This window comes from Pseudorca crassidens, chromosome 9 (assembly GCF_039906515.1).
Source record: "Pseudorca crassidens isolate mPseCra1 chromosome 9, mPseCra1.hap1, whole genome shotgun sequence".
Classification (NCBI taxonomy): Eukaryota; Metazoa; Chordata; class Mammalia; order Artiodactyla; family Delphinidae; genus Pseudorca; species Pseudorca crassidens.
Window position 1 is genome coordinate 55,713,651 of NC_090304.1, and position 15,414 is coordinate 55,729,064.

General features: G+C 42.4%; 1 protein-coding gene across 4 annotated transcripts in view; it reads right to left on the reverse strand.

Moving 5' to 3' along the window:
* Nucleotides 1-610: 610 nt before the first annotated feature.
* The window catches only part of PAK1 (p21 (RAC1) activated kinase 1), a 158,678-nt gene continuing 143,874 nt past the window's right edge, over nucleotides 611-15,414 (reverse strand). For all 4 annotated transcript variants that reach the window (XM_067750457.1, XM_067750458.1, XM_067750459.1 and 1 more), the window contains exons 11-15: nucleotides 13,371-13,488; nucleotides 10,761-10,860; nucleotides 9,527-9,723; nucleotides 6,612-6,749; nucleotides 611-1,944 (exon numbers count right to left, since the gene is read on the reverse strand). In XM_067750457.1, coding sequence (XP_067606558.1) covers nucleotides 1,858-1,944; nucleotides 6,612-6,749; nucleotides 9,527-9,723; nucleotides 10,761-10,860; nucleotides 13,371-13,488 — 640 coding nt within the window. In that variant the 3' untranslated portion in view covers nucleotides 611-1,857. The remainder of the gene's footprint in view (nucleotides 1,945-6,611; nucleotides 6,750-9,526; nucleotides 9,724-10,760; nucleotides 10,861-13,370; nucleotides 13,489-15,414) is intronic.

Genomic DNA, 15,414 nt, shown 5'->3' on the forward strand with positions numbered 1-15,414 from the left:
GTCTTTGAGGGTGTATCCAGAAGAGTTTAGCATTTGAATTGATGGACTGAATAAAACAGATGGCCCTCCCCAATGTGGGCATCATCCAATTAGTTGATGGCCTGAATAGAACCAAAAGGGAGAGGAAGGCTGCTCTCTGACTATACAGCTGGGACATTGATCTCTGTCTGACTATACAACTGGGATATTGATCTTCTCCTGCCCTCAGTGCTCCTGGTTTTCAGGCATCAGACTTGGACTAGAATCTACACCATGGCTCTCTGGCTGTCTGGCCTTCAAACTACACCACTGGCTTTCATGGGTCTCCAACTTGCAGATGCAGATCATGGGACTTCTCACCCTCCACAACTACCTAAGCCAATACCTTATGATATACGAACATTTTTGGCCCATTTCTCTTAATTAAATTATATTTTCAAGTGTTAAGAATAAAGAATACACACTGAAGTATATAGTGGTAAAGGGGCAGCTTATCTGCAACTTAATCTCAAATGATTCCAGAAGAAAAAAAAATTTTTTTTCCCTTAACTTTCAAAATATCAAAATAAAAAATTAGAAAAGAAAGGAAGGGGAGAAGGAAGGAAAGAAACAAAGAAAGGCATACTCCAAGTAGAATATTTTCATCTCCTTTTATTGAAGGAAATAAAACTTGTGCTGCAGAGGCAGTAGTACCTCAGAGCATGACAAGGTAGCCATTGGGGCTGACATGACAAGCCATAGTGCTGGCCAGGGGTCCTACCATAATGGGAGGACCAAAACCACAAAGATAGCAGGAGGTAGCAAACATCCCCAACACCCAGTGCAGGCATTTCCATTTGCAGAGAGCTTGGCCATGCATTGTAAAAACAGGGTCCCCTCACAGCTGGCAGGCTATCATCTCAGGCCAACAAATCCATCCAAAACTAACACGTAGCCTCAGATTTAGAGATCGTTCCCTTTGACCCAAAGATTCAGGCCATCAGAAGATCTGAGTTAATCTTTTAGCTCTTTATTGCTGATGAAAAAAGAGGCTGAGTTCTTGAAACATCACATAGGTATAGCTGGACAGGTGCTGATGCCCAGCCTTGTTCTAAAAGCAGCTACATTTTTTTTTCCTGACTTTTCACACGGCTCTCACCCAGCATGTGCTCTAGGAAACCTCTCAACGTTCTAAACAAGGACAGAATGAGGGCAGCAGCCTAGGGGGATTTAGGGAGTCAAAAGCTGCTACACAGCCAAGACCATTTCACAGGAAATAGCGTGGGGAACACTATTGGGTCAAGATCCTCCCACACAGCTGCTAGAAGCGTACACGAAGAAAAATGTGGTAGCTCTCCCTCCCACATCAGGATCAGCTGTGCCAAAGTCATGGTCCAGAAAACAAGAGCCATTTCATGTCCCTGGAAGAATATCAACCTCCATGGCATTTCTCAAGTTATTCCAATTTTCAAGTACAATAGTGTGTGTGGGCAGTTTTGAAATAGAAAAGCAAGCACTAAAGAAAAATCTCAACCGACTGCAAATTGATAATGTTATAAAGCCAAAAATTTATACAGTCAAGAACTGATGGGTGGAGGAAGGATTTTGCTATGTAGAAACAGGAGTCCAAGGGTTTATTCCTATAAGCCCTTGATCATAAACCACCCTCACATCCACAGATTGGGAGCAAATTCCTTATTTTAAAATGGCCATCATCCGATTAGTCAACTGCAGTTCTCTTCGATGCTGGACACATGGTTTTCAAGGATCAAAGTCTTGAGAGCACTAGATCAGGAAAGGGGAGGAGCAAGACAAGGAAGAGCATCAGGGGCTGGAATTTCCGAAATGAGCATTTACTTCACAGAAGGCGTGGCACAATGAGGCTGGGGTGACGTGGTTTTAGTGATTGTTCTTGGTTGCCTCCTTTGCGGCAGCAATCAGTGGAGTGAGGCTGGAGAGGGGCTTGGCAATCTTCAGGAACTGATGCTAAAGAGGAGAAAAAGAACAAAAGACACATGACAATTTACCATTCTTCCTCAGCAACCATTACAAGATGATAAGGGCATCCATGTTTGCACAAGGTGCTGCCTGGAGAGCTTCAGATCATCATCCCCAAATTGAAGCATATCTTTAAAAGATAACATATCATTTTGGAGAACTGTTTGGCAGTATCTACCTACAGCTAAATACACGTCTATCCTATATCCCAGCAATTCCACTTCTAGATATATTTCCAAGAGAAATGAGCTTGTGAATCCACCAGAAGACACAAACAAAAATGCTCATAGCAGCTTTACTTATTACAGTCATAACTGAAAAGAACCCAAATGTCCAAGATAATGGAAGAATGAATAATATTATATTTATATAATACCACACAAAAATTACAGAACAAAAAAGGATAAATAATTGATACACTAACAACAGGATGAATCGCACAGACATTATGTTGCATGAAAGAAGCCAGACACAAGAGAGCTCATATTGTATGATTCTATTTTATATTAGGTAAGACCAAACTATGGTGATAATCAGAATAATAATCAGCTCAGAGGGAAGGTTATTAATTGATCATGACCCAATGGTACATTGCAATACTGCATTTCAGGAGCATTGATCTAGCAATTTGTTGTTCTATCCTTGAATCTAGTAAGGCTAATTAACCCAGGAAGGACTTCAATGGCTTGGTTCTTTCCCAAACCACTTTCACTGGGCTGTACTTTGGGCCACACCCACAACTATTAAAGAAGATCATTTTGGAGAAAACACCATATGAAACCTTTTTATGTTTTTAGTAAAAAACATTATGGAAAATGATTCTTTATGTAACTCAGAGCCTCTTAACTGTAAATGACTTTTCTTACATTTACTAGTGAAAAAGCTTTGTGTCTTGAGGATGTAGGATGTTTCTTCCATTTGATAAGAAACATAGGAACTAACATATTTCCTTTTCTGTCCTCGCTACCAGGAAACTAAGAACCAAATCTGATGTTTAAACAAAACTATTTAACTCAAATGATTAGCATATTTGATTCTCCTGCCATCCTCATAAGTCTCTTTATTAATCATATTGTATATGTATATACACACACATATAGACGTATTTACACATATTCTTTGCTGGAAGTGCTTCAACTTCTTTTTGGACAGAGATAGGATATAAAGAGGTACTGAGAGCAAGAAGTTACTATTACTACAAAAGGAATAAAAGATCTTGGCTAAATCATGAAGATATGAATTCAAACATAAAACCCTATGTATTTCTGTCCAGATATGTGTTTTCACAGGAGACAAAGATGTGAAGCTTTCATGATTTAAGACTCTGAAAGTCATGGTTTTGAACATTTACAATGTACAGTAACAAATTAAAGAGTCAGTGTTCTCAGATCACATGTTTATACAACTCCCCTCCCAGCTGAGAAAGCAGCATGATCCAACACCCGACTGGGAGGCCTCAATTTCCTTCCCTGTGTAATGAATAAAGCAGATGAGATAAGCCCTAAGGTCTTTCAAGTTTTAACACTCTGAGCCAAGCAGTGGCCAAGAGCACACACACTTGAGAGCCAAATAGACATAGGTTGACATCCTGGATCCACTGCTTATCAGCTACATAATCATGCAAAAGTTACTAAACACTTGAAACCTCAGTTGCCTCACCTGTAGAAATGGGAAAACAAGAATCTATTAACTCACAAGGTTTTTAAAAAGAATAGATGAAAAAATATATAAAGTGCTTAGTGCCTAGAATGTGGTAAAAATTCAACATAATGTATTTATTAGTAGTTATATCAGGAAGGAAACTCTAGAAGGCATTCATCTTTCAAAAACTATATTTTAATACCTAATTAACAATATCATCTTGAGGCTTAGAATAGTATTTGCACATTTCCCAAAGCTTAGGGTTTCCAGAACAAACCTCATATAAAAGGCAAAGGATCCTATATTATACTGCCTGTTATAAGGTGGTTTTATTCCCAAAGGATGCTAGAAACTAATGGGTTACACTTGGCAGAACCCATATCTAATAGACCAGTGCTCTGTAGTCAGTTACTCTGATTACAAAGAGGTGCTAAACATATTCCAGAGGGTAACATTTCAATGAAGGTTTAAGCAATCCCATTTAATTCAACAAGTATTTTCTGAATACCTATATTTTATTGAAGTGTAGCTGATGTACAATGTTATATAAATTACAGGTGTACAATATAGTGATTCACAATTTTTTTTTTTTTTTTTTGCGGTACACGGGCCTCTCACTGTTGTGGCCTCTCCCGTTGCGGCGCACAGGCTCCGAACGCGCAGGCTCCGGACACGCAGGCTCAGCGGCCATGGCTCACGGGCCCAGCCACTCCGCGGCATGTGGGATCTTCCCGGACCGGGGCACGAACCCGTATCCCCTGCATCGGCAGGCGGACTCCCAACCACTGCGCCACCAGGGAGGCCCCACAATTTTTTTTTAACATCTTTATTAGAGTATAATTTCTTTACAATGGTGTGTTAATTTCTGCTGTATAACAAAATGAATCAGCTATACATATACATATATCCCCATATCCCCTCCCTCTTGCGTCTGCCTCCCACCCTCCCTATGCCACCCCTCTAGGTGGACACAAAGCACCGAGATGATCTCCCTGTGCGACGCAGCTGCTTCCCACTAGCTATCTATTTTATATTTGGTAGTGCACATAAGTCCATGCTACTCTCTCACTTCGTCCCAGCTTACCCTTCCCCCTCCCTGTGTCCTCAAGTCCATTCTCTGTCTGCATCTTTATTCCTGTCCTGCCCCTAGGTTCTTCAGAACCATTTTTTTCTTAGATTCTGTATATATGTGTTAGCATACGGTATTTTTCTCTGACTTACTTCACTTAGCATAGTATCCTCCAAATCCATCCATGTTGTTATAAATGGCAAGATTTCATTCTTTTTATGGTTGAGTAGTATTCCACTGTATGGAATATTCTTTATCCATGCATCTGTTGATGGACACTTAGGTTGCTTCCATATCTTGGCAATTGTAAATAATGCTGCTATGAATATTGGGCTGCATGTATCTTGTCAAATTAGTGCTTTTGTTTCTTTCATATATATACCCAGGAGTGGAACCACTGGGTCATATGGTAGTTCTATTTTGAGTTTTTTAAGAAACTTCCATACTGTTTTCCATATTGGCTGCACCAATTTACATTCCCACCAAGAATGTAGGAGGGTTCCCTTTTCTCCATACCCTCTCCAGCATTTATTATTTGTGTTCTTTTTGATGATGGCCATTCTGACAGATACGAGGTGATATCTCATTGTGGTTTTGATTTGCATTTCCCTGATGCTTAGTGATGTTGAGCATCTTTTCATGTGCCTGTTGACCATCTGCATTTCCTCTTTGGAGAAATGTCTATTCAGGTCTTCTGCCCATTTTTTAACTGGGTTGTTTTGGGGGTTTTTTGCTGAGTTGTATGAGCTGTTTATATAGTTTGGATATTAACCCTTTATCAGTCATATCACTCGCAAATGTTTTCTCCCACTGAATACCTATTTTGAGTCAGGTCTCAGGTATAAGAGGAGACAAGAGATTAATAAGATAGAAGTTATAATCTAGTAAGAAAGACAGAATTGTTCATAACTAACTTCAATGTGGTACAGTATGGTAGGTCCTGCCCTGCCCTGACCAGTTGCTCTTCGTCCTCAAAATACGAAAGTAACTGACTATGAAAGCCTACAAATTAATCATTGTCATTAAGTTGCATGTGATACTTATTAAAGCACCAGTTGGCACTGTAGTAAAATAACACTAGGAATGAGAAATTGTACCCGAGACATAAATGTTAAATACAAATAATGTGGTCAGCTAAAAGCAGTTTTTACAACCATATGAAATAATTATGCTGTAATTTCAGGATTAAGCTGGTGGAGTATAACAGCCTTAGTAAACCCCCAGCTCCAGGTTCCCCACAGCCTGGCAGGATCTTACTCCAAACAAGCAGACTATATGGGACTTCCCTGGCAGTCCAGTGGTTAAGACTCTGCACTTCCACTGCAGGGGGCGTGGGTTCGATCCCGGTCAGGGAACTAAGATCCTGCGTGCTACATGGTGCAGCCAAAAATTTTATAAATAAACAAACAAACAAACAAACAAGCAGACTATCATCCCCACCAACTGAGAGGGTTTCCAATGAAGAAACTGGGAAGACTTGAAAAGCTGCACTAACTATCCTCTAAACTAATGTGCTCTGATAAACTGAAAATCTATCTTTTGAGCTTACCCCAGTAAAATATAACTTGTATAAGATTTGAACATCAAAGAGTTTCTTCTCATTAAGACTCACTCAAACTCTGCCAGACTAATTCAGGCAGAACAAAACAGGCACCAGAGGAAGACACAAGCAAAGCTCAACAGGAGCTCAGAAAGTAACTCTATAAGATGCAGCCTAGGAGAATGTACAGAGTTTTAATAGGCTGAAGAAGAGCCTAAGGGAGTAACATGAGCAAAGGCCCAAGGATAAAGATGAGGGAACTAGGAATACAAATTGAGCATGGGATGTGCTAGGACAGAAGCTTAGTTCTATAACAGCCAGTACCTCACAGACAAAAATGAAGCAAAAAAAGCCTTGGTTTAGTGATTTCTCGAATTAAGTGCTTCCCTGCATAGGGACAGTTACCTGCAACAGCTCTTTAGCTGAACCTCTCTTCTCCACATCCATTTCAAGACAGCGGTTCAGAAAGTCTCGGAAGATAGCTGACAGCTTCTCTGGGTTCTGAAGCTCCGGGGTCCCATTGGTGGCGATGAGGTACAAGGCCTGGCAATACAAACAGAGAATTGCCTTGGGCTCCAACTGAGGTTCTCTCTTGGTCCCCAGACAGGCCCTCTAGAAATATGGTCAGCTGCTTTCTGCCTTCAGAACACAAAGAGGCAGCTTTGGTATACTGGAAAGAATATGAGTTAAGGGTCAGGTTTAACATTTAAAGGCCATGTAACCAGGTGCAAGCCAGTGAACTTCCAACTTCTTCATCTGTAAAACAGGGATGATAATAGTGCCTACCTCACATGTCTGAAAAATAAAACAAGATAGTATATTAAAAGCACTCTGTAAGCTTATGAAGTGTTACTGACCCAAGGGTTTATTATTATCCTTGATTATAGATCTAAATGGTTTATTATTCATTTAGCCTGATGATTTAAACACCTGCCCACTTGCTGAAGGAAATTATTCCTGGTGCCATCACTTCAGTCATCTAAAAACTCATCTCTTCTAGCAGGACAGAAATATGTATAAAGGAAGCATTCTGTAAAGGAGCAACCTGTTTCACTGTTGCCATCCTGGTCCCCTAACATGAAGTATCTCCTGGGAAAGGTAAAGAAAGACACAGTCAAACTAAACCTTTTAAAGCACTCAGCACTTAAATTCATAAAGTGTTTACACAAATACTGTCTCATTTAATGACCACAATAACTCTGGGTAATAGGCAGGGCAAGAATTATCCCTATTTCACAGATAAAGCCCAGAAACATAGAGCGATATGCCTGGAATCATGCTGGTTACACAAGTTCATGTCCTCTGACTCTACTCCCAGTCTTAGTTCTGTCACGCCCTACTGATATCATTTTCAAGGCCACTCTAAGGTGGCAGAAGATGAGTGGCATGTGGATCCACCGGGCAAAACTGGGGGCCGAGGGTAGAAACTACGAAGGTAGTTTTACTTTGGTACACTAAAGCACTTTTCAATAATCAGAGCTATCCAACTAAGATTAGATGACCACCTATCAGTGACAATGCACAGGGAATTCCTGCACTGAATGGGAGGTTGGAATAAACAACAAAATGAAAGCAATAAAAATAACTCTCACCTTTGCGCATGATCAAAATTACCAACCTACTTGCATCTGTATTCACATACCCTGCTTTCCCTCTCCTATTACAACGGATAAATTGGGCATATTCTAATCTAATGCTCTTTACTTCAGTACTTGATCCAACCCCCTTCATCTACTTAAGGACATCACTCCTACAGATGTCACTTCTCTCTTGAACATGACCATTTTCCTCTCCACTAGATCAGCCCCATCTGCACAAAAACATGCTATAATAATATCTTAAAAAAAAAAAAAAGGGACCTCCCTGGTAGCACGGTGGTTAAGAATCCACCTGCCAATGCAGGGTAGACAGGTTTGAGCCCTGGTCCGGGAAGATCCCACATGCTGCGGAGCAACTAACCCCGTGCGCCACAACTACTGAGCCTGCACTCTAGAGCCCGTGAGCCACAACTACTGAGCCCGCATGCCACAACTACTAAAGCCTGCGCACCTAGAGCCTGTGCTTCGCAACAAGTGAAGCCACCACAATGAGAAGCCCATGCACCACAACAAAGAGTAGCTCCTGCTCATTGCAACTAGAGAAAGCCCCCGTGCAGCAACGAAGACACAACACAGCCATAAACAAACAAACAAACAAACAAACCCTCCCTCGACTCCACTTTAATATATTGCTCCACTGTTACCTTAACAAAACTCCTTACCTTAAAGCAAAACTCCTTTAAAAGAAAACAACAATGAAAAGTAAAAACTAACTGCTTACACATGCCATCTCAACTTTGCCCACTCTGGTGAATTTACTCTAATTAGGCTTTCATTCCTATCACTCCAGTGAAACTGATTGTCAAAGTCATCAATAACCTTCACACTGGCAAATCTAATGATCATTTCTTAGCGTTATCTTAAATGCAACCTATCAGTCAGGTTTGACACAGTGATCCATCCTCCTTCTCGAAACACTTTGTCCTCTTGGCCTCCAGGACACTTCTCTCAGTTCTCCTACCTGGAAGGCTACTCATTGGCCACTTTGCTAGCTCCTCTAACCTGTAAACATGACAGTATCCCAGGTCTCAGTACTCTCCCCTCACTCCCTAGGTGAGTGATCTCATTATCAACTAGCTCTGATTTTTAAATAAACCAACTATATAATACCTACTAATAAATTTATATTTAGAGTACTGACCTCTCACCCTTGAACTCTGAACTCTTATGCCCAATTCTACTCAGTATTTCCACTTGGACGTTTAATAAACATTTCAAATTAACACAGAACCTTGTCCACTCTGTTCACTCACTTCAGGGACACTGGCCTCCTTGGTTTTCCCTAGGATGTATCAAGCACGTTCTCAGAACAAGTTCTTTATATACTTGACACCTGGAAAACTCTTACGTCAGATTAATCTCATGGCTCACTACTTTATTTTCTTCAGATTTCTCCTCAAATAACTTATAAGAGAAGACTTCATTCTCTACCTAGAATAAAATAGCACACTTCTCCCTCCTTCCCCCCTTACTCTCTTAAGCCACTTACTCTGCTTTTTTTCACAGCTCTTATCTTCTGTTACTATATATTAATTTATCATCAGTAGAACAGTTTCTTGCCCATGATAAGAACTCAAATAATCATTGAATAAATGAATGAGTGACTGCTAATATACCTTTTCTTTAAGCATTTATACTTTAAATTCAACAGTGCCTAGTTTTTATCCAGAAAAGAGAAATCCAACAGCCCAAACATCTTGATATGGGCCTAGTAACACTCACTCTCAGAGGATTTTCATTAAGGTATGGGGGCTCCCCTTCAATCATTTCGATGGCCATGATGCCCAGGGACCAAATGTCAACCTTAGGCCCATAGGCCTTCCGTGTCACAACCTCTGGTGCCATCCAGTACGGTGTTCCCACCATGGTGCTCCGTTTGCTCTGCTCTGGGGTGATCTGGGCACAGAATCCAAAGTCAGCTAGAAAAAGAAAGGACAAGACAGAAAGGATTTATATGTAGGGTATGCCTTTTGTAAATATTGACTCTGTGCCTACCCCTAGGTATCAAGCTCTGCCTGCATCCTAGCCACTGCATCCCTTGTCTCTCCAAAGCCAGAATCACTTAACTGCCACCTTCAGCTCTTAGTCTGTCTCCTGTTCAACCCTGAAGGAGGAACATAACAAATATCATCTCTGGCTTCCTTACCCCTCCTCAAACCAGAAGCGCTAGGCATTAAAGTCCAAGCCACCCCCATTGACCTTGATTACTTGCCCCAGTACTGCTTTCTTCTTGAAAATCATTCCCATACACCAGTATCTGGTAACTAGGTCCTTGCTTTATTTCCTGGGCATGAGTCTTGGACTTAAACCCTAATCACCTACAACTAGGCATGGCCCTGCTTTAATAAGTTCCTCACCCTGTGCCCCAGGACAGAGACTGCTAACAGTCCTCCCATAAGCAGCCCATCCACCTGTGACACAACCTGTTTGTCTGGACTATTGGTCCTTACACATTCGAACAAAATGTTCTGCCTGCAGTTCATTCCCATTATATTGCAATTATATGTTTATTTAATTATGAGGCCTTCAATAAGAAGGACTGTCTTCTTACTCATTTTTTTCATTCCCAGAGGGCCCAGCATACAACAGACATTTAATAAAAGTTTGCTGAATGAATGACTGAATGAAAGAAGTTACACTAAACTCTTTCTTCTAATTATGTATTTTGTGTTCCCCATACTTGATTGGGAACTACTTAAATACAGGCAGAAGTATCCTCAGCGCCCATCACGGGTCCTAGCACATAGTGGGCATTCAGTAAAGTTTTTTGGCTGAATGTATAAATGAGTGGGGAAAAAAAAAGAAATGTCATCCTATATAGTGCTGAGTAATATAAAGTGTCCGCATATCCAAGGAAATACAGATTCTCTGGTGAGTCTTATAGCTACTCTTATATGATTATCATCCCAGAGGAGACGGTCCCGCAGGGAAGAGAAGTATTACCACTCCTACTCACTTAGCTTGACGGAGCCATCCATTCCCAACAGGATGTTGTCACTCTTGATGTCTCTATGAATAACTTGGCTCGAATGCAGAAACTCCAAAGCCTGCAGGCACTATTGAAGCGGTGTGGGCAGAGGGAGGAAGAAAGGACATATAATATGAAGACTTACAGAATATCGCTAATCCAACCTGCTCATTTGATGATAACAAAAGTGAGGCCACAGTGAGTAAAAGGACTTATTCCAAATAAGCGGAAAAGGCAGGTCTGGAACCTAGTCTCCTGTCTCCTAGCTAAGCATTCTTTTAACATTCCGTGCTGCTTTATATCTTTCTTATAATATACTTGACCATACCGTATTATAACACAGCTTACAATAGTTTTCTTTAACTACAGGAGTTCCTCCAAAGTATTTTAGAGTTGTTTACAGAACATCAGCACCTTGACAAAGAACCCGAGGCAACAAAAAATAAATAAATACTGAGGAAGAATGGAAGGGATTTTGTAATGAAAAAACTGGAGGAAAGTGAGAGTTACATTTGGGAAACTAGACAAACGGAAATGATATTAGAAGCAGTGAGCTTAGGAGGATAATCTTATTTTGGTGAGGAGATAAATTTGTACTGTTTGGGGTATGCTGGTTTTTATATTCCTATAAAGAGTTGCAGACTAACGTCCGTAGGCCACTGCAGATGTGAATCTTGAGTTCTGTGGAGAGGCTGGACTTGAAATAAATGTTTACAAGTCATTCGTGAAGAGGTGATTTTTTTTTTCTTTTTAAGTTATGGTAATGGTTGGAACTGGCAAATGCTATAGGAGATAGAGGAGAAAGAAAAGAACCTTGGAAAATACCCAGACTTAGCAAGCAGAATAAGTAACATAGAGACTGAATGGAACAATGAAAATGCATGGTTCTGACCAACAATATTATTCTAGACAAATCTCTTACTCCCTCTGGGCTACTGGCTATCCCCCATTTGTAAAATGTGGGGATCAGAAAAGATACTCTCAGAGTTACTACTAAATCTACTAGTTTAAGTTCATAACCGAAAGCTAAAATTTTAGGGGCTTCCACTGATTAAAAAACACTAAAAATGCAAACCAGTTAGAAGATACTATTTAAATATTCTCAACTTAATACTTCACTTTCTAAGAACATATCAATGGCTAAATTAAAAACAAACCAATATTCAGAAGCGGCTTTTCCCTGGAAAAGTATGACTTGCTTTCCTAAGGAGGCTAGAGACTTTGGCCTCTGGATGTAAAAAATTATGAACAGGGACTTCCCTGGTGGCGCAGTGGTTAAGAATCCGCCTGCTGGGGCTTCCCTGATGGTGCAGTGGTTGAGTCCGCCTGCCGATGCAGGGGACACGGGTTCGTGCCCCGGTCCGGGAAGATCCCACATGCTGCGGAGTGGCTGGGCCCGTGAGCCATGGCCGCTGAGCCTGCACGTCCGGAGCCTGTGCTCCACAATGGGAGAGGCCACAACAGTGAGAGGCCCGCGTACCGCAAAAAAAAAAAAAATCCGCCTGCCAATGCAGGGGACATGGGTTCAGTCCCTCCTCCAGGAAGATCCCAGATGCCACGGAGCAACCAAGCCTGTGCGCCACAACTACTGAGCCTGTGCTCTAGAGCCCGGGAGCCACAACTACTGAAGCCCACTCACCTAGAGCCCGTGCTCCACAACAAGAGAAGCCACTGCAATGAGAAGACCGTGCACCACAACAAAGAGTAGCCCCCGCTTGCCGCAACTAGAGAAAGCCCACACGCAGCAACGAAGACCCAACGCAGCCAAAACTTAATTAATTTAAAAAATATATAAACAAAAAGGATGATTTCAAGAAATTGGAACCCTCATGCATTGCTGGTGGGAATATAAAATGGTACAGCCACTGTGGAAAGCGTTTTGGCCAGTCCTTAAAATATTAAACATAGAGTTACTGTATGACCAGAATTTCCACTCCTAGGCATATACCCAAGAGAAATGAAAACATACATCCAACCAACAACTTGTACGTGAATGTTCACGGCATCATCCATAACAGCCAGTACGTGGGCCTCTCACTGTTGTGGCCTCTCCCGTTGCGGAGCACAGGCTCCGGACCCGCAGGCTCAGCGGCCATGGCTCACGGGCCTAGCTGCTCCGCGGCATGTGGGATCTTCCTGGACCGGGGCACGAACCCGCGTCCCCTGCATCGGCAGGTGGACTCTCAACCACTGCGCCACCAGGGAAGCCCTGTCACTATCTTTTTATTCTACTTTATTTCCTTCATAGCACATGAATAAAGCAGGAAAGCAGAATAAAAATATGATTAAAACATATACCCATATAAAAGAGGTAAAGGAAAATAAGTGTTCATAGCAGTTATTTTTAAGAGGTTGAAATTATGCGTGATTATGCATATATATACATATGTGTGTATATATATATATTTTGGAACTTTCTAACTTTCAGAATATAGTAATCTTTAAAAACAGGTATAAAAAGAGGATGATGGGAGAGAGTACAACTAATTTCTCCCACCTCTACAGTGCCCAGGCTGAGATTCCTTCAGATGCAGAACTTTGAGATATATGGACATGGAGACCACGTCCTGCTCAAGTCTGGTTGGCCACTTGCCTTACCTCACGGCACACAGCTGCAATCTGGCCTTCATCCATGCAGGTTTCTGTTACCACGTCTGTCAAAGAACCTCCAGCCAAATATTCCATGACAACCCATAGCTCATCTCCCACGAGGTAACTGTAGGAGTAAAGATAAAGGGTGAGGAGGAATAGAGTACACTGGACCATAGCAGTGGCTTTCAAAGGATAAGCATATACCAGAGTGACTCTGCATTTCCCTCAGTTCTGGAAGAGTCCAGGGTTCTTTTTTCTAAGGAAAAGCAGAATCTGTGGGACAGGTTCACTAACTTGACATCTCTTAAGGATTCGCCTGGGGAAATCAAAGCACACTGTTCTGTGAAGCCCCAAAAGACAGAACTACAATCACTAGGTTGAAGATATAAAATTATTTCATCACAACACAAAGTAGTACTTCCTAAAATCAGGCATGATTCCCACACCTCTCTGCATGAAAGGAGAGAGCATCCAAACATTTGACAAAGATGGGATTTGGAGTCCATCTTACCAATATTAGGGAAAGTCACTAAACCTCCTTTAGAATTCTATTAGATTTGAGATCCATAAGACCCATACTGGGTCTTGTTCAAGATTCCATTCCCGGAAAGTGTGGCACAGTAGATGTCAATATTTACCGAATAATTCAATGAGTAAAATAAAAGATAATTGTAAATGTAAAATGAAGTATTGACTATAAGAGCCATTGAAAAGCTGTAGAATTTTATACCCATAGCCATTATGCTGACAATGATCTCCATTTTGAATGTCTCTGATTCTAAGAATGGAATAAATTCAGTAAAGGCTGCAAAACCAAAGCTGCTTCTGGAAGTCAAGGGTTCCCAGTTAGTACTGTATCCCTAGAGAGATTATGGGGCTAACATGAGTTAAAACTGATAGTCTCACTCAGGGACTGGATCACTCAGCTCTATTATGTGATAAACAAAAACGTCACCTAGGAGAGACCTTCAAGATGGTGGAGGAGTAAGACGTGGAGATCACCTTCCTCCCCACAAATACATTAGAAATACATCTACATGTGGAACAACTCCTACAGAACACCTACGGAATGCTGGCAGAAGACCTGAGACTTCCCAAAAGGCAAGAAACTCCCCACGTACCTGGGTAGGCAAAAGAAAAAAGAAAAAACAGAGACAAAAGAATAGGGATGGGACCTGCACCTCTGGGAGGGACCTGTGAAGGAGGAAAAGTTTCCATACACTAGGAAGCCCCTTCACTGGTGGAGACGGGGGTCGGGGGGGGAAGCTTCGGAGCCACAGAGGAGAGCACAGCAACAGGGGTGCAGAGGGCAAAGCGGAGAGATTCCTGCACAGAGGATCAGTGTCGACCAGCACTCACCAGCCCGAGAGGCTTGTCTGCTCACCCACCGGGATGGGTGGGGGCTGGGAGCTGAGGCTTGGGCTTCGGGGGTCAGATCCCAGGGAGAGGACTGGGTTTGGCTGTGTGAACACAGCCTGAAGGGGCTAGTACGCCACAGCTAGCTGGGAGGGAGTCCAGGAAAAAGTCTGGACCTGCCTAAGAGGCAAGAGACCATTGTTTCGGGTGTGCGAGAAGGGATTCAGAGCACAGCATAAATGAGCTCCAGAGACGGGTGCAAGCCACAGTTATCAGTGCAGACACCAGACACAGGCATGAAACGCTAAGGTTGGTGCTGCAGCCACCAAGAAGCCTGTGTGCGAGCACAGGTCACTATCTACACCTCCCCTCCCGGGAGACTATGCAGCCCACCACCGCCAGGCTGGCATGATCCAGGGACAACTTCCCTGGGAGAACATACGGCGTGCCTCAGGCTGTGGCAACGTCATGCTGGCCTCTGCCACCGCAGGCTAGCCCCGCATCCCGTACCCCTCCTGCCCCCCCACAACCCCCCCACCCCCCACCCCGGCCTGAGTGAGCCAGAGCCCCCTAATCAGCTGCTACTTTATGCCTGTCCTGTCTGGGTGGGAACAGATGCCCTCAGGTGACCTACATGCAGAGGTGGGGCCAAATCCAAAACTGAACCCGGGAGCTCTGCGAGCAAAGAAGAGGA